Here is a 22592-nt window from a genome sequence, read left to right as displayed (position 1 = left end):
TGTGAATACCCTGTCTTCAGTTGGCAATCAATTACTGTGCACACTGTTGGCAATCAGCAGGAGAGCGGGAGCTGGTAAAAAGGGAAGAGAACAGGCAGACTGATGTTGCGGCGTGTGGAGAGCAGATGTCTATACGGCTTACCAGAGCTGGGTGATACTGCAGTGGCATTCATGGAGTTCCTGCAGTAGTGTGCATCAAGTCTGACCCTTATGCTGGGGGTTTACTCTCTCGGTGGAGAGAGGGTGGTAAATACTAATGTGTTTGTTTCCCTTTTGTAGTTGTTTTGTAGTTGTAGTTGTTTTCTTTTGTTTTGAGATTGACCTTGTTGTATCTGTTGTACCTTTTGGTTAATTAATGTTGTAAATAAACGCCATACTTACTGATCAACCGGTCTCCTTTGTTTCTTCAACCCGAAATGGTTTTATTATTGTCATCAACCTCCTCCTCCCCTGGACTTTCCACTGGAGGTTTGTAGCAATCTCCCAGCCCTAAACTGCTCAGTATTAAAGCCTATGTGGCCTATAGGCCTATGACGTTTTGTAAAGCTGCTTTAAAACGATGTGAATTGAGCATTATACGAATAATTTTGACACTTTGATATAGACCTAGGTATATATAGGCTATACAGCCTAGCCTATATATCGTGGCCCCGAATGAAGAATTAGTTCAGATTTATATTACATGACGGTCTGCCTGAAGGGATTGTTTGTTTAACTCGTATTACGTTAATCAAAACATTATTCAATTGATTATTGAAATCGACATGGTTATCACTTAATATTTCTGTAGTAGCCTACGGCCAAACAGCGTAGTAGATCATTCATAAACTCCTACATAAAGGAATGCGCATGCTAATGCCTCAGGCGTCCACGCCAATAAGATTGCTGTATTATAAACCAATGAAATTGGGGGTGGGCGGAGCGACATGTGTAGCCCCGCCTTAATGTGTCGCCCCAGCCCAGACTGCACTCTGGGGTTACTCAATACCTTTAACATCGTATATCAAGACTGGATGAGCAGGTGAACTCGTGAAGCTTTACATAAGTCCATGTAAGATTCGTTTTTAACACAGTTGTTTACATTGCACACTGTTCAGTATTCATAAGTGAATATTCGGTGAATAAACGTACCCTGTGTGTGTGGCGTGGGTGGAATAGTGGAGTTGTAGCGTTGGTGCTGACAGCCAGGCGCTGAGGAATTTCTCATGGTAATGATCCTCAGTGTAGAGAGGGCCTTTAATTGGGTGAATATGTCATAAGGCCTCACAGTTAATCATAGCAAATAGAGGATGGCTGAGAGGAAGTTTGGGTCGTTTGGGAAATGGTGAAGAATGTAGGCTGTTGTAGTTGGGCTTTAGCAATGTGTGCCATAATTGGTGACTGAGTTTTGTAGATAACTGGGTGTTTCTCATTTATGTGATGGAAGCAAGAGCTTTTTGAAGCCTTTAATGCCTCTTAGTAGGGTTGGGCGGTATTACGGTAATATCGGATACCGCGGGATCTTAAAATAGCACCGGTATCAGTTTCAATACCGTCATTACCGGCACTTATCCTATAATATATATAATTTATTTATTGCCTAAAAAATGCTTATGTGTGGTTGCAGTTTGGCAATATTTCTGGTTCCAACCGAATGAGAAGGGAGAGGCGGTAAATACTGACGAGGCAATTTGTAAATTGTGCAATAAAAAGGTGACCGCGAGAGATGTAAACACCTCTAACGTCGCATCTCCGAAACAACTGCCCACTCACTGCTGCCAGGATACATAAGCGCATTAAGTTTCGTATTTGTTAAAATATTATAATGTTATTTTTTCCATCTTTGTTGATTATGAAAAGTGAACAGCACAAATAAGATGGGATGCATCGGGAGTCAGACGATTTGACCACTTCAATAAATTTAGTTTTGTAAAAGGCCTCTTTAAAACGAATTTCGTTTTGTATAAATTGTATCTAAATTTTTATAAAGTTTTCATCAACCAAAATTGCCTGGATTTAATATAATCATGACATGATGGGCATGCCGCTGTCACTTGCATTGAAATCTCATAAAAAAGGCTATGCCTCACAGACATGACAAATAAATAAAGCTTGAAATTTCTTTAAACGAAACAATTAAAAACGAAAGAAATAGGCAACTCACTGATTAGGCTAAGTAATCCATGATGTGCATTTCTCTCGTTCATACGGAGATGCGATCGTCAATTTCAGTAAACGAAACCATTCAAAACGAAAAGAAATATAGTCTGATTAATCAATGGTGTGCATTTCTCTCTAGGCACGTTCATACGGAGATGGCGATCGTCAGTTTCTTTAAACGAAACAATTCAAAACGAAAGAAATAGGCTACTACTCACTGATTAGGCTAAGTAGCCTAATCCACGATGTGCATTTCTCTCTAGGCGCGTTCATAGGGAGATGCGATCGTCAATTTCAGTAAACGAAACCATTCAAAACGAAAATAAATAGACTAGCCTACTCTCTGTAATCCTTGATGTGCATATGTCTCTCTATAGCGTTCAGATGCCGATCGTCAATTTCTTTAAACGAAACAATTCAAAACGAAAAGAAAAAGGCCACTCTCTGATTGTGTAATGATGTGCATTTCTCTCTATAGGCGCGTTCACTACAGAGATGCGATCGTCAACTTCCATCTTTGCAGAAAAGTTTTATTAATAAAAATCAATGGACACGCGTCACCGGATTACAAAGGCACTTCTTGCTTGTTGCACGCACACAGATATTATGTTGAATAATGGTGGGCTCCGGCTCATAATAACAGTTAATGCCGTCGGCCTGACTCAGACACAACGTGCAGGGGTTGGGCTTGATTTTTTTTTTTTTTTTTTTTTGTCCGATCTGGCATTCAGTTTCTGAACGGTGTAGGCACAAGCCAACAGTTTGGTGACGCCGTCTGAGCCCATTATGTCATAATTTTTAATTAGTCACGGTAATACCGTATACCCCGGTAAAATAGGGAGGCGGTTTGACGGTTTCAAAATTCGAATACCGCCCAAGCCTACCTCTTAGATGATAAAGAGTGCCATTTTATTTACACTAGCAGCATAGACGTAACACTGTAAGCCTGTACCATAAATAGTGACTCATTTAGATGGGATTTGTATTTAAAAGAATTATGAATAAAATTAAGAAGGCATAATTGACATGCGTCTTACATTTAACTGCTACTCTTATTCAAACCATGTAATCTCTTGAAACTTCAGGCAAAGCAAAGAAAAAAATATAAATGTATAATACATACCATTACACTGAGTTGTCTTGAAAAGGTTATAATAAGATAGATGCTAACAAATCTGAATCAACAAAAACAAAGCTTTTGCTCATGAGTATTAATTAGGCCTAATGTAACCTTCACCCAAAGAACCAATATTTTAAGACAATCACTTGAGCCATAAATGTCATGTGATTAATTACTCTGAAAATGATGCTGATTGGCTGATGGAACCACAAGAACACAGTCGTAAAGCTTTTACTAGAAGCAATTATTCTGAGTGTCAAAATATTACTGTTTTCCTCCAGAGCAAAGTCTCTCACTGGTAATATATCTGCTTTAATATAATTTAATATACTGTTTAGTCAGAATACACGGCTACTTCTGAAAGGTAGTCAATGGAGAAACTCGCTTTTTGCATGTACAAAGATAGTTACAGAATCTAGCAGTAGGAGCTAACTGCTGAAACTAACCAGCCAAATCCTGAACTGTTAGGTATGAATAATTAATTTACTGACAGAAAACTGGTAATTGATCAGTTGGTTATGCAAGTTAAATCTTTCTAAGTTGAAATCTTGGCTCATGAATTTTGGTGGCTGGGCACTCCAGGAAGTTTACCAAGGTATACGTCAGCATGACCGAATTCATATTCATGACCTTAGCCTTGTAGGATTTGTCACATCGCCTCCGGAACACCTTGATGAGTCATGAATTGTCCCAATACAAATGCGTGGCCCGCTGTACGCTGCCTAGGGGAATGAAAAGCTTGTGTGGGTGTCTTGCGCTGGATTTATCTTCTGAGCACAGCCAGAGCTAGCAGGGATTTAGCTATACCCCTGAGCTCTGTGGGCATTAGACCACCCACCGTGACAGTCAGAAAGACATTCAAAAGCTCTTCTTGATAATTTATGAAGATAAGACATCAAAACATTTAAATAGTTTGAATGTGCAATGCTTTTATTTTATAAAAACGAATATGTGGCTAATTTTTAAAACCACCAGCAATAAAACATCTCTGGATAATAGACAGAAGCTTAATAAAATTCTTTATTAATGAAATCTTCATGAAGTAGCACCTAAAGACTGCAGGGGTTTTATGTTTCTGCATTGGAAACTGGAAGCCACATGTCAGTGGATGATGCAGTCAACATGGGGCAGCATTATGTTCTGAAATATCTGGATAAAACAGGGACTTATGTGTGGATCCTGTTTTGTGGACTTTAGTTCGGCTTTCAATACCATCCCAGCACTCCTCCGGACTAAATGAACCCAGCTCTCTGTTCTTACTAGCTGTCGCCTATCATTCAGAAAGCTGGTGATCCATTGACAGATAGGCAACAGCTAGTAAGAATTAGGAAAATCTGTCTAACACCGGCACAATCAGCACTGGCGCCACCCTGGACTCTCAGATAAAAAAGGTACAAAAGCTGTCACTGGGGCAGTACCTTTTCAAAAGGTACACTTTTGTTCCTAAAGGGTGCATTTTGGTACATTAAAGTTAGTACCTCGTAAAGTCTACATATTAGCAGAGCCGGACAGTAATGGAGTACATTTACTTGAGTACAGTACTTAAGTACAATTTTGAGGGATCTGTACTTTACTCGAGTATCAATTTTGGGGAGTACTCATGACTTTACTCAAGTACATTTGAGAGGCAAATATTGTACTCTTTACTCCACTACATTTCTATCCATAACCGTGAGTACCCGTTACTTCAAAAAAAAAAAAAAAAAAATCTCGGAAACCCTCAATTTGTTGTTTCCCTCTCAAACGTGATTGGATTGTGCAGGCGCCACTGATTGGGACAGCCTATCAACAATCACCTTCAGCTTTCCGCCAAAGTCAACTCCATGGTCAGATTTAGATAAGAGATGAAACCATGGACGAAACAATGGATGAAGACGCAGCAGGTCCATCCCGGGAATGTGCCAACCCGTGGCCCCACCTCGCCAGACTATTTCATTTTTCTGAACAAGTTAATGATAGTTTTCGCTTCAAGTGTTTGCTGTGTTTACCAATGTAAGCACTGTGGCAGTAGTAATGCAATATTTAGAAAATGTACTCTTGTAGGCTACTCTTGATACTCAAGTTTAAAAACAATAATAATTAATTATAATAATTCATTACATTTATATAGCGCTTTTCTCGGCACTCAAAGCGCTTTTACATAGAAGGGGCAATCTCCTCAACCACCACCAATGTGCAGCATCCACTTGGATGATGCGACGGCAGCCATATTGCGCCAGAACGCTCACCACACACCAGCTTACTGGTGGAGAGGAGACAGTGATGAAGCCAATCAGTATATGGGGATGATTAGGAGGCCATGATGGACAGAGGCCACTGGGCAAATTTGGCCAGGATGCCGGGGTTACACCCCTACTCTTTCGAAAGACATCCTGGGATTTTTAATGACCACAGAGAGTCAGGACCTCGGTTTTTTACGTCTCATCCGAAGGACGGTGCTCTTTGACAGTATAGTGTCCCCATCACTATACTGGGGCGTTAGGACCCACACAGACCACAGGGTGAGCGCCCCCTGCTGGCCTCACTAACACCTCTTCCAGCAGCAACCTGGTTTTCTCAGGAGGTCTCCCATCCAGGTACTAACCAGGCTCAGCCCTGCTTAGCTTCAGTGGGCAACCAGTCTTGGGCTACAGGGTGACATGGCTGCTGACAAGTACTTCAGTACTTTTACTTAAGTAGACATCTGACTGTAGTACTTTTACTTGTACTTGAGTAAAATTTAGCAAGGGGTATCTGTACTTTTACTCAAGTAATGAAGCTGTGTACTCTGTCCGCCTCTGCATATTAGTACCTAAATGGAAAAAAAGTGTACCACTTTTGTACCTTTTTTTTCTGAGAATGATTGATGTGTAACCGATCTCATGAAATGCATCTCTATAGCGGATTGTATTTATCATGCAATTTATACACGAAAATTCGTTTTTACGTGCATATGATACGCAATGTAAACCCCTAGGGTAAGATTATTGGTGTAGGGGACGTGCCTATTAAGCTACACGCCATAAAGTGCGTACCATATGCACGCGAAAACTGCATAGCCTATATGCACGTAATTTTTTTTTTTTAATTTCCCATATAAATTTCACGATAAATACAATGCTTGCTATAGAGACTGATTTCATGAGATCAGGCTGGCTCGCTCATGAAGGACTGCATACATGAACGACTGCATAATTATATAAAACAAACAATTAAACAAATAAATAAATAAATAAATAAATAAATAACCAAGCAGCTCAAATTTGAAAGTATATAAATGGTGAACATGAATTTAAAACAACGCACACTAAATTTGATATTTATGAGTTGAAAGTGAGATATCACCTTATACTATACTAATAATAACAGTGTTAATGTGGATTTGACATCCTCTGACATCTCTTATATTCTTATTTTATTCTACAGGGTGGGCCATTTATATGGATACACCGTAATAACATGGGAATGGTTGGTGATATTAAAGTCCTGTTTGTGGCACATTAGTATATGTATATATCACCACCCATCTTGAGGAGTTTGCCCCCTCACATATACTAATGTGCCACAAACAGGACTTTAATATCACCAACCATTCCCATGTTATTACGGTGTATCCATATAAATGGCCCACCCTGTATAATACCATATGGAATATATAATATCTAATTAAACCCAGAAAATAAAATTTGAATTCAAATCTAAAACATGAATGGCTTTGTAAAATCTAAATACTTTGTACAAATGAAGATTCATTCAGATTTAATTTGATGCTCTTTGGAACACTCTGAAGTCATGCTGGAGAACATTATCATCAGGTTTAGTTCATGAGGATGGAGTGCTGCTGTATTTGGAGATTTCGAAATACTAAGTAGCCTATTTCATCTTTACTTCCCTACTGGTTTTGGGCATGAGGATATAAGTGAGTCATAACACAGGCCAGATCAAACCTGTGTCTCCCACTCATCCTCTCTGGAGCATGTGTGCTAAACGCTATAGGTCACGGTTATGACATCGCTAAAATTTGTATTTAATATACTGAAAATAAAAGGCTCCTCATAATTTATGACATGTATGAATCATTTATGAAATATGAAATGACCTCTGCAGTCACCCTTTAGACACAGATGTGATGCAGCGAATCTGAAACAACATTCTTCTCCATTTGTGCCAGTGTAGAGAGAGGCCAGTCTCACTATATTGATTGGCTGTTCGTTCCACTGACAGAGTGCTCTTGAAAAGAGAAATCAATGCTAAAGTGATTTGTTTATACTCTTTTAGTATGCTTTTACCTTACATTACAGCTCATCAGGACTCACAATCCAAAGAGTTTACAGCGACCTTAGGTCATTAAACCTTTAGTATCGAAGGATGGATGAAGCTTGGGCTGTAGAGTTTGTTGGAAAGAGAGGAAAAATGCTACAGTAGCCAAGACTTCAGTTTGGTCACCCCATTATCTTCCCCCATTAATATGTAATTATGCACTGACAAAGTTTTTGTAGTATTATTAGTGGTGTTTTTACTGAAGAAAATACATTAAAGGCCCACTGAAGTGCCTTGGAATGCGCAACTTTGTATGATGCATTGGCATAATTTCCACTGAAACAGGAAGCTAAGGCGGGACATATTGAATGGCTCCTCTTCCTTTATAGCCAATAGCGTTTAGTTTACCTCGCAGACTGCAAGTCGTACTTGACAGCAACATGGAAGCGAATCCGAGCGCTGATGATGCGTTGGATTCAATAGGTGTGAATAAATTCTCGCCATTTCATTCTTAACCAACATTGGTTGCGTTGGAAAATGTAAATAAAACTCGAGCGTTTGAGCAACCTAACACACATCTCCAACCCATATTGCTCTGTGACGTGTCAACGGTTGCGTTGGCCAGGTGGTATTTATAGCAGAGGGGCGGGACACTTTCAGTTCTAGAGAGCATTTGATTGGACAGAAGATGTGATGAGAAGCTGAAGATCCATTTTAGCGGAAGTGGGAGACTCTATGTTTTGAATGCTTATATCTCCTAATTGTGAATTTTGTCATTGTTTTGGAACACACCAGATTATTCATAACCTTAAATCGAACATATTCATACTAAAAGCTAAAAAACTTAAATTTTGAATTTCAGGGGGCCTTTAAGAACAATCATAACCTTGATATGTAAATAAAGTATTGAGTGATCCTTTTGTGCATAACCGGGCCTGAGAGAGGTGTGCTATAAGGCTTAAGGCCCCGATATTGATAACTGGTGTGACAATTTAGAACAAAATCAGGCAAAAACGAAGTTCATTTGGAGTTTATTTTTGCAGTTTGAAACAGCTTGCAAAAGCAAACTTCCTGATTGAACAGGAATCAAGTATTTGCACCACATTCAAAAGGCAGTTGGCTAGACTGATCTTCAGCAGCTTGGCTATTGACAGAAATATGAGGAAGAACCCGATATCATCTTATCCACTTTCCCCATACTGAGCACCAAATGATCCCTGTCAGAAAGACTACAGTGTCTCCATAAAAGCTTTTCCGGAGCTGAGCCAAACGTGCATATGAATATCCTAAAGTGGTTACAATGTAGAAGGCTTTAAAAGGCTTCCTTTAAGTTTAAAGTAAACAAACCTTGCAGAGAACTAAGACTGCCAGGATACAAATTTACTTTGAGAATAGGCCATGACCACTTAGCTGGAGCCTTTGTGGGGAGATCAGTCATTATTAATGAAAGCAAAAATGCTGACAAGGCAAAAGCAACCAAGAGATTTTTGCAAATGCAACATATTTGAACCGCTGTTGGCTATGATGCAATTATCATGGCTCTGTATGGAACTGTTTTAACGGTCTCATCAATGGCCCTGTTTACACCTGGTATTAAGATGCGTTTTGGTCGATCGGATCACAAGTAGATTCTCCCTACTCAGTGAAACACCCACTGAGAATCCTGTTGAAAGTGACATACTCTTTCAGTTTAAATCTGGACTAAAATCACATCTCTTTGACCTAGCATACACATAACACATTATAAACTTCTAAAATTCAATGTTAGGCTACATAGATCAGGTCAGCCGGAACCGGGAACATTCCCCATAAATCATGATGTACTTGTTACATCATTAGAAGAATGGCGTCTATGCTAATATTAGTCTCTCTGTTTATCCCGAGGTTTACCGCAGTCCGCCGGATCCAGGCCGTATCCAGATCTGATGAAGGACCTGCGCCTGGACACGACGACAACGCAGTCCTGAAGTGTCATCCAGTCTCTTTCCTGTGAAGGCCTCCTTCCCTTCCCTTTACCTATGTACAGATAAAACATTGTCAAAATAGTTCCGGTTCACATGGTAAGCGATAAATAATTCTGTATTATACATTTTTAAGGCCAGACAAGTAATTTGTTGAGGTCAATTTGTAAAGAAGGACTATACACGCCTGCAGTGCTCACATATATATTCAAATACGCATACCTATAGACTGAACATGTAATATGCATGTGTACGCCGTCAGCGTTTTCACAGGTTTGTGTCAAGACGCACACCTCTCATCGATTACAGGTTTACTTGAAATTCTAAGTCACGAAATAGCCTGTCAATGGAAAGTTCTTACCTCCAGGGCAGAATACCTCCAATATGTACTAGACTCTTGTGAAAAGTAATACGTTTTCAATGTAGGTGCTTTATGTAAACCTTTTACAAAACACAAACAAACATATTTTCATCATTTTGATTCATTCAGTCGACACAAAATTGCTTTTTGTAGAAATATTTATTGCAGAGGAGGTATTTTTATGTACATGCTATCACAATATTACACAATATAAATCTACCAAATATCTCCATATGTGTATGCTATAAGCTTGTCATAGAGCATTTAATATAACAAGCACATAATACAGTGGGTAGGGTACAGTTTCACTCACTATACAACTTGTAACAGTCCAAAAAAGATCAAAGATTCTTTTTAAAGTTCTATCAAGGGCAGTGAAACATCAGTCTTACTAATTTCTCATTATCATGCAGAAGCAACGAGAGTTAGAGCTAAGACAATACCGCGTTAAGTAGTAGGAGTGTTCCCCCAACATGTGACACGCGGGGCCCAAGTAAACGAGCTAAATAACCAAAATCAATTCATAAATAGATAAATAATTACTTTTGTAAACTCCAAAAACTGAACTAAACATTGCACTAAGACAATGTAATAGGCAAGGTTACCATTAACATTAACAGGTCATGAGCTGAGTGCTTACATCATACTACATAGAAATCAACCTGCAGATGAGTAAAACTTGTAAACTAGAGGGATGCACTACGATACAACAACCATTCCCAGAAACATTCTCTATGTAACAAAGTTGGTCAATTTTACACATCCATCTAGGCATACATTAAGAACGGACTCTGGAGAGTGTATTATTCTTACCAGAGTATGAGATGACTAGACAGTTTAGGAGCAGTAGATCTATAGGTTGCTGAAAGATCCCTTTAGTGTACCTAGAAATCCATGAGGATAGCAGAAATTCTGGGTTCTAAATTATAAGCAGATTATATCAATTTGTGAAGGTGGTGATGCTCTCTTGATTGCTGCTTTGTAGTCAATAAAATACTACCTGGGTCATTCTTACTCCGCTGTACAGTTTATATCAAATATTAAACTCACAATGTTTAAAGATGGAAATAATATAAGATGCATTTTTTGAAGAAAAGGTTCTAAATGGAACCTTAAAGGGTTCAAAACCTTTTAGGGATTCATTTTTGGATTTACTTTGAATTAATTTAGTTTTAATTCATTTTTGGAAATAACCCATTAAACATGAAAGTGTTATGCACTTATTAAATGCATTTCTCCTTATATAGAACCTTTTTTTGCATAAAAGGCTCTTTAAAAATTGAGTCAAGAACCCTAGAAACCCATTAAACCTTAAATTCTTTAATGATAATTAATCATGTCAAGCTTGACCAGAGCATATTTCTGAAAGTCTGTTAAAAGACTAAAAGTAGTGCAGAACAGAAATGACCCACTGTGTTAATATAACATGGGAAGATACCCAGAGATCATTGGTCAATTTACCCCACTTAGAGAGATGGAAGTGTGACATCATTTGATTCTTTCACAGAATGTCAAGAATTAGATATTTAGGTATTTTTTTTTTCCTTTTTTTTTTTTTTACCTCTTTGGTTCACATAACATATGTACATGGTATAACCTTTTCTTCTGTATTCTTGCTAATTCATAGTGCGCACATACAAAACACAAGAATCTGTCAATACATTAAAAAAAACATTTAGTTACTGTAAGATTGGGTCAAAACCATTTGCAATTGCGATATGTCAACATTTATATGAATATTTCGTTACTGGGCATCGTACTGTACAGCAGTTCATGCCTCATGTGTTGTGACACCATTACCTTAACATCATTACAGATTACCAATGACCATGTGAGAAGGCATACACGATATGTTAACATTCCAACAATAATTTAGATAGATTGTTGAATTCACATCAGTTGTCTCTGGGGATGTTTCAAAATGTTCTTCTAAGAAATTGTACAATTTCCAAAAAAAAAACAATACAGTAAAAGCTAGATTTTTATTTGTAAACTGATGTAATCATCATAAAATGTTAAAGATACCAGACACATGATAAAGAAATTAAGGCTTGGGTCAGAATTTGATACGTTTTGTATATTATCATGAGTGTTCTAATTGTAAAAGATAAAAAGGAAAGTCATTATAGATGCAGAAACCTAAATGATTGTGCCCTACGCTGAGATAAATTAAATCTATGGTCCCATGAACTGAGTAGTGGATTTTTCCCCCCTAGCATACCCCATTCAAAAAGCATTTACAATTTTGTAACATTGCTAATATATAAACTAAACTTCATTTCTTTTCAAAAATAAGATGCTGATTTTCATCAAGTGTTTCAATAAATATTTATGGGCTATGACAAAGGTTTCACATCTCCCAATACAAAGTAAGACTGGTACAGGACTATTTAAATAGGCACATTCAGGATAATATATCAGCAAATTTGGAAGCATTGGAAATGTTTAATTTTTTTTTTTTTTTTTTACTAGCTTTCTTTCTAGTCAAGAAATCTAAAAAAAAGTGTTGCAAATGTGCACATATGATCTCACTGCGGAACAGCATAAAACACCAAGGCCAAAAAGACAAACAAGGGAAAATATGAATGGAGTTATGTCCAGTTTACATCTGTCTTTCTTCTTTACTAAAGTGCTACAGGGTAATTTTCTAGCAGCCATATGAATCCGGCTCACTGTACAGATGTAGTGGTACTCTATTATGCTGTTGAGGTTTGAGTTCTTAGATTTATTGGATTTTACCGCTATCTTTGGCAAAAATGTTTTACTCAAACCAAACGATAATGTATGAATCAAATCAAAACAAGGAAATGGATCAGGCTTACTCCATGACACTTCATGCATGGTCCACACCCTCAGGAACTTGTACAATCTTTTGTGGAAGCCACAGTCAAGGAGGGGCTACAGATGCAGCTGTTATGAGGGTTCAAATGTTAATGAGTATACATGTGGTGAGTATAGGCATCTTGTTTACATTGCACATAAAGAGTTGCATAATTGTAAACTACCGTTTCTATTTAAAGGTTCAACCAATACTTTAGAATCTGGAATGCCTGGTGAGTTGTTGCATTTTTGTATTTTTTTTCTCTCTTTTATTCCAAAAAAACACAAAGGGAAAACATAAGGTTGAAGAGAAAGGCAGCTTGTGCGACTTGTTGATTTTCTTCTCCAAATCACCAAAAAATCTATTAAAGTTTATATTCTATGGTGTATTTATGAAAGAAAAAGCACATCTAATGAGAACTAACTAACGGTTCACTCAGGTAAAGTGTCATGCTTTTTTTGTTGATGCTTGGTCGTCAAATTCCCAAGGACAGACATCTGCCATTTTAACACCACTAGTAACTCTGCCTTTGGAATTTGAACTTATCTGTTTGCTAGTAGATGAACTATTGCCCCTGTTGACTTCTTTACTAGTTGCGGCATCTTCAAAATCCCAAGGGCATACATCTGCTTGCTTGCCTTTTGCTAATGCAACATTTGGGCTTTTTTGTTTTTCCGTTGAGACAATTTCCTGACTACTCTCAACATCCCATGGACAAACATCAGCCAGTGTAGACTGGCTGACAGGTCTTTCTTTCGCCTTGCCAGAGGTGAACCTGTCTTTTGTGTTTGATTTCTTTTTGTCATCATCTGGATCATTTGTGTTCTCTCTTTCCATCTCTAATTTTCTGACAGGGGAAGTTCCCTTCTTTATAGCAGGGGTCTCCTTTGTTTTAGAAACCTGAGAGGAACAAGGGGTCTTTTCAGAGATTGGACTGGAGACAGTCTCATAGTCCCATGGACACACTTCTGCTTTTGGGGGTGGCTGCAGTGAGCTGCCTGTGGATTTAGTAGGTTTGGGGAGAACACTCTTTACTTTGCCCTCTGTTGGTGTATTACCCTTGCCCTTGACTTCAGTAGGCAAAGAGCTTATTTTGCCTTTGATCTCAGCTGGTGTGGTGCCCTTTTTTGGTCTGCTCTTATCAGGGGAGCAAGCTGAGTCCTTTGGCTTGCTCGACACTTCCTCAAAGTCCCATGGACAGATGTCAGCTTTTAGAACCTTGGGGACCTCTCCGGAAGCCTGGGGTTGGGATATGGCAGGCTTACTCGTGGAGTTAGGTTTTGACACCATTGCCTGACTATGGTCCTCATTTCCTTCCTCCCATGGACATATGTCTGTTCTATCTGCAACTTTCTGGTTTGGATGCCTGGCCATAGAGGGTGACTGCTCTGTGCCTTTTTGCTTTTGCGACTTTGTCGCTTTGTTGCTACTTCCATGGACTGTGGTGGTCTGCTCAGGGGCAATGGACACATGTTTCTGGACCTTGTTTTCAGAGGGGGTCGGCAAGTCCTCCAGTTCCCAAGGGCACACCTCTGAAAGGTCATTCAGATCTTTCCCCTTGGCTGTTTCTGAGCAAATGGAGGGCTGGCTTCCGCTCATTTGTGGCTTCATTATACCGGTTTTGGCAGCTGTCTGCTTGTACTCCACTGATTGGCTGACAATCATCTTTGGATAACCCTCCTTTTCTTCAGCTTCAGCTGAGGTCTTGACATCCTTGTTCTTTTGATTAGCTTTCTTTGTTGAATCTTCCACTGCTTGGGCCTTTCCTGTTAGACCAAGTGTTTTCTCTTTGGCACTGGCAATAACGCTTAGAGATTTCTGCAGCATGGATGTTCTAGGGTGAATAGGTTTCTTATCAGCTGTCAGGTTGTGAGCGCTAGCTGACTTGCACACCAAGGGAACTGACTCTGTTGACTCACTGGCTGCATCAATCTTCTCAGAGGACTTTTTGACCAGCTTTTTGCCCATTAAGGTTTCAAGGAGGGAGCCTTCTGTGGTTGCGACTTCCATCTTGTCAGTCATCGAACTGCTGGAATCCTCACTGTGGTCTCGAACATGGTCATAACTGCTGTGGGACTTTTTAAGGGAGAAAACTTTGCTCTTCAAGGATTCATCTTTGGCAGGCTTAACAGAGTGTGAAGGGTCAAAGGGGTTCTTTCTCAGGACACAGATGCTGTTGCGGGTACTCCCATGTTCACCCAGGTCCTTGTCCTCACGGCTACACTGACGGCCCATTGACTCTGGAATCTCAGTTATGCGGCGCATGAGAGAGCGGCCTAGGCCCTTTTTGGAGCTGCGCTTCTTCTGCAGGTGAGGATTGTTGGCCAGCATCTTTTTCCTCTTATATATCTCCAGCTGGGAGTAGAGTTTCTTCAGCTCTTCCTGTAGATTTAAAGACAAAACGGGCCATTAATTCACAACACGTCAACATGTAGAAATGTAAAAAATAAAATGATTCTAGTTACACTGAAGCAGACGCTCTATTGCACAGAAAACATGCAGAAGTCATTATATGCAACTACAGACAGTGCCTCGAAGACGTTAGACCAAACCAACATGCTGTTTTACACTAATTAAAGACAGGACAGTCTGGGACGGTGTCAAATATGAAAATTTTGTGTTTTATTGTTAGGTCTGAAACAGCCTCTGAAGAACTTCAAAGCATTAATCAACAAATATTATACCAAGTGCAGAACTTTATCCTATTAGCAAAGTGCCCTTCCTACGAACAAAATGTGGGTCTTCTGTGAGAGACTTCTTCAGCTCTAACAAACAAACAAAAACCTCTGCTCACGTTGGTACGTTTTTCCCAAAGACTGTCGCAAGACCTTACGCCACAGCCATTAATAGAACTTAGCTGGCCCATTTCCTCTGGTGTCTGCAATAAAAAACTGCCATGGCTCAGTATCTTCATCGGTTATAGGACAAGGGGTCAAAAGTTATTTGCAGATTATGAAATTTTAGTTAATTACTAAGGCAGGAGAGAGTCAAGAGGAAAAAGAAGCAGGAAAGAAAACAGGGCACCTACCCGAATATCCTCTGGATCCAGACTGTGCTCACTCCAGGCAGACGTGATGCTGCTATTCAGGTATGACCCAGACCGCCCCATGTCCAATTCATCTTCATAGGCCTCTGTAGCAATGTCATCCCTTAGATGTGTGCTCGCAAACAAGAACTGTGGAAAAGGCATGGATATTTAAGAGATTCTGTAAAATTTGATTTCAGCCAACAAATTATCAAAAATGAAAGCTGTTTGGTGGGTTTACCTTTGGCACAAGCAGTAACCCCAAAGTGACAGTCACTGTCAAGTGTGTATGAGCAAAGAATAGCATTAGCATCCAATCCGGGTGCAGCTCAGGGGCTAGAGTGAACCTGTGGGTGGATTTACAGAAAAATGTATAATCAGGTTGGCAAAAGGCTGAACAAAATAAAACCATTACAATTTCTATACAATACAATTTTGGGTACTTCCCCCCCAAAAATAATTCGTTATCATAATTGGATCGTGGCTGAAACATTCCTATGTTTCCAGGGTCGTGTGTTACCCAGATTTAAATGGCACAAAATGAGCACAAGACTTCTATGTTACTAAGGTTAGGGTTAAGGTAACATAAAGAGAGAGTGAATATGCAGAATCAGAATTTATCTTTCTCTCTACTTTTGTCTGGTACATGTGCATCATAGAAGTGACTCTGGTCACATTCAGAAACGCTTATTCAGACAACCAACTTCTTCATTAATTAAACTTATTTCATATGAACGCATACATAATTAAATAAACATACTGATGCAATCAAGACTGAATCATGACATTTCAAAATATGGTATCGCCACAGCCATCGTGGGTGATAAAAGGGTAAATGTTAAAACTTTGTCCAGCTTTGAAGCAGCATCTATTGCAACAAGGTTCGCTCACTCTTCTCCCCCACAGACATTGGAAGTATTGTTTTTGTTTTTTTAAAATCAAAATGCAGACTGCACTCACAACAAGCGAATCAGTGAGAACACTCGGTTAAACATAATACACACCAGGACATTTGACTGCACATCACATCTTTGACATTAGCCTATTGATACTGCTTGCAGTCGCAATGCAAGGGACCGGTCTACAGGCCATAAATTAAGCCTTTAAATAAAAGGGTTTTTGAGCTGTTTACACTGTCACATGCAATAAAAAAAAACCTGCCTACCTTACACAACACCGAAGGGGGACTTGCACTAAGGAGTAGAGCGTGCAAATTCTTTTTTATGCACACTGCAACTGTCAAATATGATGTCACACTCTGCGAATGTTTTCAAAATTAATAATTCAACATATAAAAAAACACTTTTTAATAGCCCACTAAGAGTTTATTACAAATAAATTACTAAATGCTAAAAAATTATTAAATCTATATGAACAACAATTTGGGTTGCATTTACAATGCTGTGAAAACGGGGTGTGCTACAGCCCCCCTACTGTAATTCCTGCGCCCATGAGAAATGCTCAAAAGTTAACTCTGACTGCTGATTAGCATGAAGCTAAGCTAACACGTCGGTACTCTATATCCTATGATTCTCTTAGTTGAAAACTTGAAATAATATTTCGTACCGTTTCGTACCACTACTGTTTCTACTTTTTTACTGAATAAAAAGAGATTTATTGTCACTATTTCCTTCAGCTTTGTCTGCCATCTTTGGATTGAAAACAATTTAAATTTGAAACTGCAATGACCACTATGGCTCAACACGTCAGAGCTTGTGCACTTCTAAGCCACTGCTCCAATATAGCAGGTTTATATTTAGATTTATGCTGTGTTTTTCTTCAGGTTTATCTGTGCTGGCCAGCTGGGAGACTGTCTCCACCTGGGACTATGTTTGCTGTGAAGTTTGCAGCTCTGTTGCGTTCAGCTCTTTTAATCTGGTTGGAAATTGATGGTCCCTCTGAGATGACTGATACACTGAATAGAATGGACATGTCCGAACATATGAAGAGAATAAGAACCTTTTTTTTTCTTTTTTTTTTTTTTCTCTTACTGTTGTTACATCACCTTCTGAGATTGCTGAGGTAAACTGTGTGTATTCTGAAAACTGTGTGTGTATGCTGAAAACACTGACTGCCACAATACATTAATTAATGTTTATGATGAAAGGACATGGGTGCTGTTACACAAGAATACAGATCCTTAACTAACACTATCCCATGGCTCTGTACTACGATTAATTACTGTAGAAACAGTGGAGAGAGCACCAAGCAATGCAACACTTCTAAAAATCACATGACCTGCCTTTGAAGTCAACCGCCTTTATCTTGTGTAAAAGTTCAAGCTAAGTCCCTGCCTGACTGAATGAGTGCCTCATTACTGCTGAAGTTATTCATTCACTCCACAGCCCTAAACTGATTTTTTAGAATGCAGTGGCGGTCCGTCGGACAAGGGAGGCAGATTTTCCTTAAGATGAATTAAAAATGAACATAAGAACTAAAAACTAAAACAATTATTCCAAACACGTGGTTTTACCACAGCCCGAAATGTAGAGAAGGCTGACAGCGTTTAAACAATAATATCAACAGTAAACTGACCTATCAGAATGGATATTCATTTGCACTTTATTTCAATGGTCCACTTTAGACATTCTACTAACTAGAAGTATTTTTGCAACTACATGTCAACTAACTCTCATTAGAGTATTAGTAGACGGTCTGCTTAATATCTGTTAACATATTTTTTTTTATGGTCCCTTAACAGACATTCTACTGACTATAAGTAACTTTGCAACTATATGTCAACTTATTCTATACCGGAACCCGAACAAAACATCAGTTTAACAGAACATCAACTTATATTTGGATCTGTACCTCACACACAGCTATCAAATGACTTGGAAAACAGAGCACAAGTCATATGGACTACTTTTATGGTGCTCTTCCATTATTTTGAGCTCCCATTCAAGTACCGGTCAGGCTCAACCCTGCTTAGCTTCAGTAGGAAATCAGGCAAGAGCTGCTCACAGAGGTTAACTTAAACAATGTGTTGAGATCACAAGCATCCCATGCTAAGGACCATCTTCCAAAACACAACATATGATATGCAGCAGGGGTTTTTTTTTTTCAGCTGGGAGTCCGTATAACAACAGCATCTGGCTTTTAGTCTAGTGTATTCAAGTGAAGGCAAGTGCGAGAGATATTGACTTAAAGCGATAGTTCACTTTGAAATTAATTTTTGATATGTTTTAGCTTACCTCAAGGGCATCCAAGATGTAGGTGTCTTTGTTTCCGCAGTAGTTTCAATTTTGATATTTTTAGGTCAAACCGTTCTTGTCTGTCAGTCATATAATGCAGGTCGATGGTCATTGTGTCAAAACACAAGCACAGAGTCCAAATTAAAACAATTCCCCATCGTCCAAATGAAACAATTCCCCATCATAAGTACACATTGATGGCCTAAGACACGAAACGAGCGGTTTGTGTGAGAAAACGAACAGTATTTATATCGTTGTTATCTCTTGAAAACAGCACACGTCCAAATGATCTGACGGCGCGGGCGGGTATAGATATAAACATAGATGTCGCATTGGCTACTGCAGTTCATTGGAACGAAACCGTAGCCAAGCGACATCTAGTGTATATCTATACCCGCCCGCGGGCGGGTATAGATGTATACACTAGATGTCGCCTTCGCAACTGCAGTTCATTGGAACGAAACCGTAGCCAAGCGACATCTATGTATATATCTATACCCGCCCGATGTATACACTAGATGTCGCCTTCGCAACTGCAGTTCATTGGAACGAAACCGTAGCCAAGCGACATCTAGTGTATATATCTATACCCGCCCGATGTATACACTAGATGTCGCCTTCGCAACTGCAGTTCATTGGAACGAAACCGTAGCCAAGGCGACATCTATGTATATATCTATACCCGCCCGCGCCGTCAGATCATTTGGACGTGTGCTGTTTTCAAGAGATAACAACGATATAAATACTGTTCGTTTTCTCACACAAACCGCTCGTTTCGTGTCTTAGGCCAACAATGTGTACTTATGATGGGGAATTGTTTCATTTGGACGATGGGGAATTGTTTTAATTTGGACTCTGTGCTTGTGTTTTGAGACAATGACCATCGACCTGCATTATATGACTGACAGACAAGAACGGTTTGACCTAAAAATATAAAAATTGAAACTACTGCAGAAACAAAGACACCTACATCTTGGATGCCCTTGAGGTAAGCTAAAACATATCAAAAAATTTATTTCAAAGTGAACTATCCCTTTTAAAGGGGACCTATTATGCAACATTTACTTTTATATTGTTTTTGAACATAATTATGTACACAATCGATACGCATGTAGGGCCCTATTTTAACGATCTTTTTTTGTTTTTTGTTGGTCAATGGCACAGTCTATTTCAGTTGCCTCAATGTGTGAACATGCCTGAACACAGCGCATTGTTGGCGCATTATTATAATTTTTTTACCAGCACGCCCATGGGCGCACAAATGGGTGCAAATGCATTTGCCATTTACACAACGTGGCGCAGGACGTGAAAATGATAACTGCGTCGGGCTGAAACTAGCAAGAAACACTTGCGTCTGACAGCCAGCTTGTCTAAACAGCATGTTTTTGCTTTCACTCAAAAATGGGCATTTACAACATGGTACAATAAATTATCTGTGGGGTATTTAGAGCTGAAACTTCGCAGACACATTCTGGCGACACCTGAGTCTTATATTACATCTTGTAAAAAGGAGCATAATAGGTCCCCTTTAATAATGATAAGACAGGGATAGGAGGGAAAGGAGGAAGTCCTCGATGGCAGTCACTCACCTTAAAATGTGGAATATGAAAGAGAGGATGAGCTCATTGTGCACTGCGATGGCCATGTAGCGTGGCTCATGAAACGCTGAGGGGACGGTCCTCACAGCAAAACAAAGATACACACCCCACAGAAGGAACAGGAACTCAGCTGTTTGTGAGAGGTAGTAAAGAGTTAAAACCCAAATGACATACCAGTTCCCAGATCAACCAGAGAATGATGTGGATGTCAAAACCTTTCTGTTACAAACCAATATAGCGCTAGATTGAAAATACCAGAATGATAGAGAAAAAGACATTCAATGAATGCAATAAAAGGCATCTAGATTGCTTGTATTCTCTGGACACTGCTTGACAGACAATTACAAATGAAGCTGTGGAAGGTAGTCCAAAGTTTTAAACTTCCCCATCCCCTATTGGCACACCGTATACAATGTCATCCAGTCAGCTGGCCTGACATCAATAAACATGTGTTCCCCCAGTGAAAATCTGTCATCATCAATGTGACGTTTACTGATCCAGGTGTTAGACTGGGCACATTCTAATTTGCCATGCTTGAGAAAAATACATCAGGATAAACATTTGTGTTGAATTCAATTCGTCACAGCCTGGCTGATGCTTCCTGTGAGCTCCGCTATATGTCTGCAATTAGTGCCAAGCCAGACTTGATTAATCACTTCCTTGGCTTGTATTTCAAACATAATGACCTGCAATGGTCTACCACGATGGCTATGTCCGGATTAGCATACTACCACATTACTCTTACAATTTAGGCAAGATGCACTTCATTTGTCAGGACTCAGTATCTACAAGAACAGATTCTAGTTTTGTCATCACTTACTGAAACCTCCAGCACAAAATACTTATAATCAAGTCATAAGATTATAATAAGTCGTTTTTGTCACATCAAAGACGATCACAGATGTTACAGATTACAAACTGTCAGCAAACAGCTATTTAAAGGTTGAAAGGTTCTTTACAAAAGAACTACACTTCAGCACACTTTTATAAAGAGTATGGAATAGCTAAAGTTTTGAGTGCTTTTTGACCCACTTTAGTAGGACTTACTGTAAGTACATCTTTAAATATGTTCACAATTACTTGTAGTGTCTTTGAAATATAGTTAAAGTGTTCTGCTGAATGTTCGCATTTATGGTAAACAAAATGATGTTGAACAAAATATAGTTAAAAATAATTTACATGTTTTTAATTAGTCAAATAAGTATCCTTCTATAAAGCATGACAAAAGTACACTTAAGTGCCCTTTTATTTGATATTTTATTAAATACTTTGAATATTTGAAATACACTATAAGTGCACATTTCTATACAATTAAGCACTTTTCTTTTTTCGTTGATTAGACAGTTTGCGTTATCCTCACACAAAGTGGCTTGGAATATATCACATTAGTTGTTCATTAGGTGTGAAAGTGTAAATTGTGCAGTGTGAAATATTCTACTAAACATCTGCTAAAGTCATTCGGGTTTAGAACAGTATGAGTTTGAATGATGCTGTAAGTTGAATTTTTCTGTAAACTGTTCCTTTAAACAGTGCCTTGAAGAGATTCTCTCTACTTTCTTTCTCTAAATAAGTATCCATTTTTGGGAACATTTCATCCAGACTCTTTGATTCTGTTTGATAATATATTCAAGCTGGTGCTCATTAAAATGCCAAATAGTCATAAAAGAAGCTCTTAGGTAACAGATTCACTCACCCACAGCAATCATGTAATCCCAGCGGTCCAGCAGACACATGCTGAACTGCAGCCCATCAGTGGTGAAGCCCACACTGATGAGAGCGTGATGTCTGTTTGGATTCTGACAAACAGCGGAGGTCCAGGCTATTGCGAACCATAACACAATCAGCAGGATTATACACAGTAGACGTAACACTCTCCAGCTGGTCATGTAGGGGATCCGTTGGGCTGTACGTGACAGGAACACCTTGAGAACCCTGGAAAACAATGAAAACAACCATTGTATCCAGGGCCTAAAATTAACACTATATATAACAGTATATGAAACGGTGTCAATCGCCAGCTGGCTGGTAATATTTTGTAAAATTCCAACAAAAAAGTGTTGTGAAAACATAAACGTGAACAAACATGAACGGCGCTGCGTCTCAGACAGCGCGCAAATACTGAATTGAGCTCTTT

At 39.0% G+C, this 22592-nt stretch overlaps 1 protein-coding gene across 2 annotated transcripts in view; it reads right to left on the bottom strand.

The window, feature by feature from the left end:
• Positions 1 to 11393: 11393 nt before the first annotated feature.
• gpr158a (G protein-coupled receptor 158a) overlaps positions 11394 to 22592 on the bottom strand; it is a 90550-nt gene continuing 79351 nt past the window's right edge. Inside the window, exons 7-12 of one of the 2 annotated variants that reach the window (XM_084398655.1) lie at positions 22152 to 22390; positions 20450 to 20588; positions 15908 to 16013; positions 15670 to 15816; positions 15436 to 15519; positions 11394 to 15023 (exon numbers count right to left, since the gene is read on the bottom strand). In XM_084398655.1, coding sequence (XP_084254781.1) covers positions 13089 to 15023; positions 15436 to 15519; positions 15670 to 15816; positions 15908 to 16013; positions 20450 to 20588; positions 22152 to 22390 — 2650 coding nt within the window. In that variant the 3' untranslated portion in view covers positions 11394 to 13088. The remainder of the gene's footprint in view (positions 15024 to 15435; positions 15520 to 15669; positions 15817 to 15907; positions 16014 to 20449; positions 20589 to 22151; positions 22391 to 22592) is intronic. The other variant, XM_084398656.1, reaches the window with a different exon arrangement.

This window comes from Rutilus rutilus (assembly GCF_951802725.1).
Source record: "Rutilus rutilus genome assembly, chromosome: 24".
Lineage (NCBI taxonomy): Eukaryota > Metazoa > Chordata > Actinopteri > Cypriniformes > Leuciscidae > Rutilus > Rutilus rutilus.
Note: the sequence above shows the minus strand (reverse complement) of the source record. Positions and strands in the feature narration are given on the sequence as shown.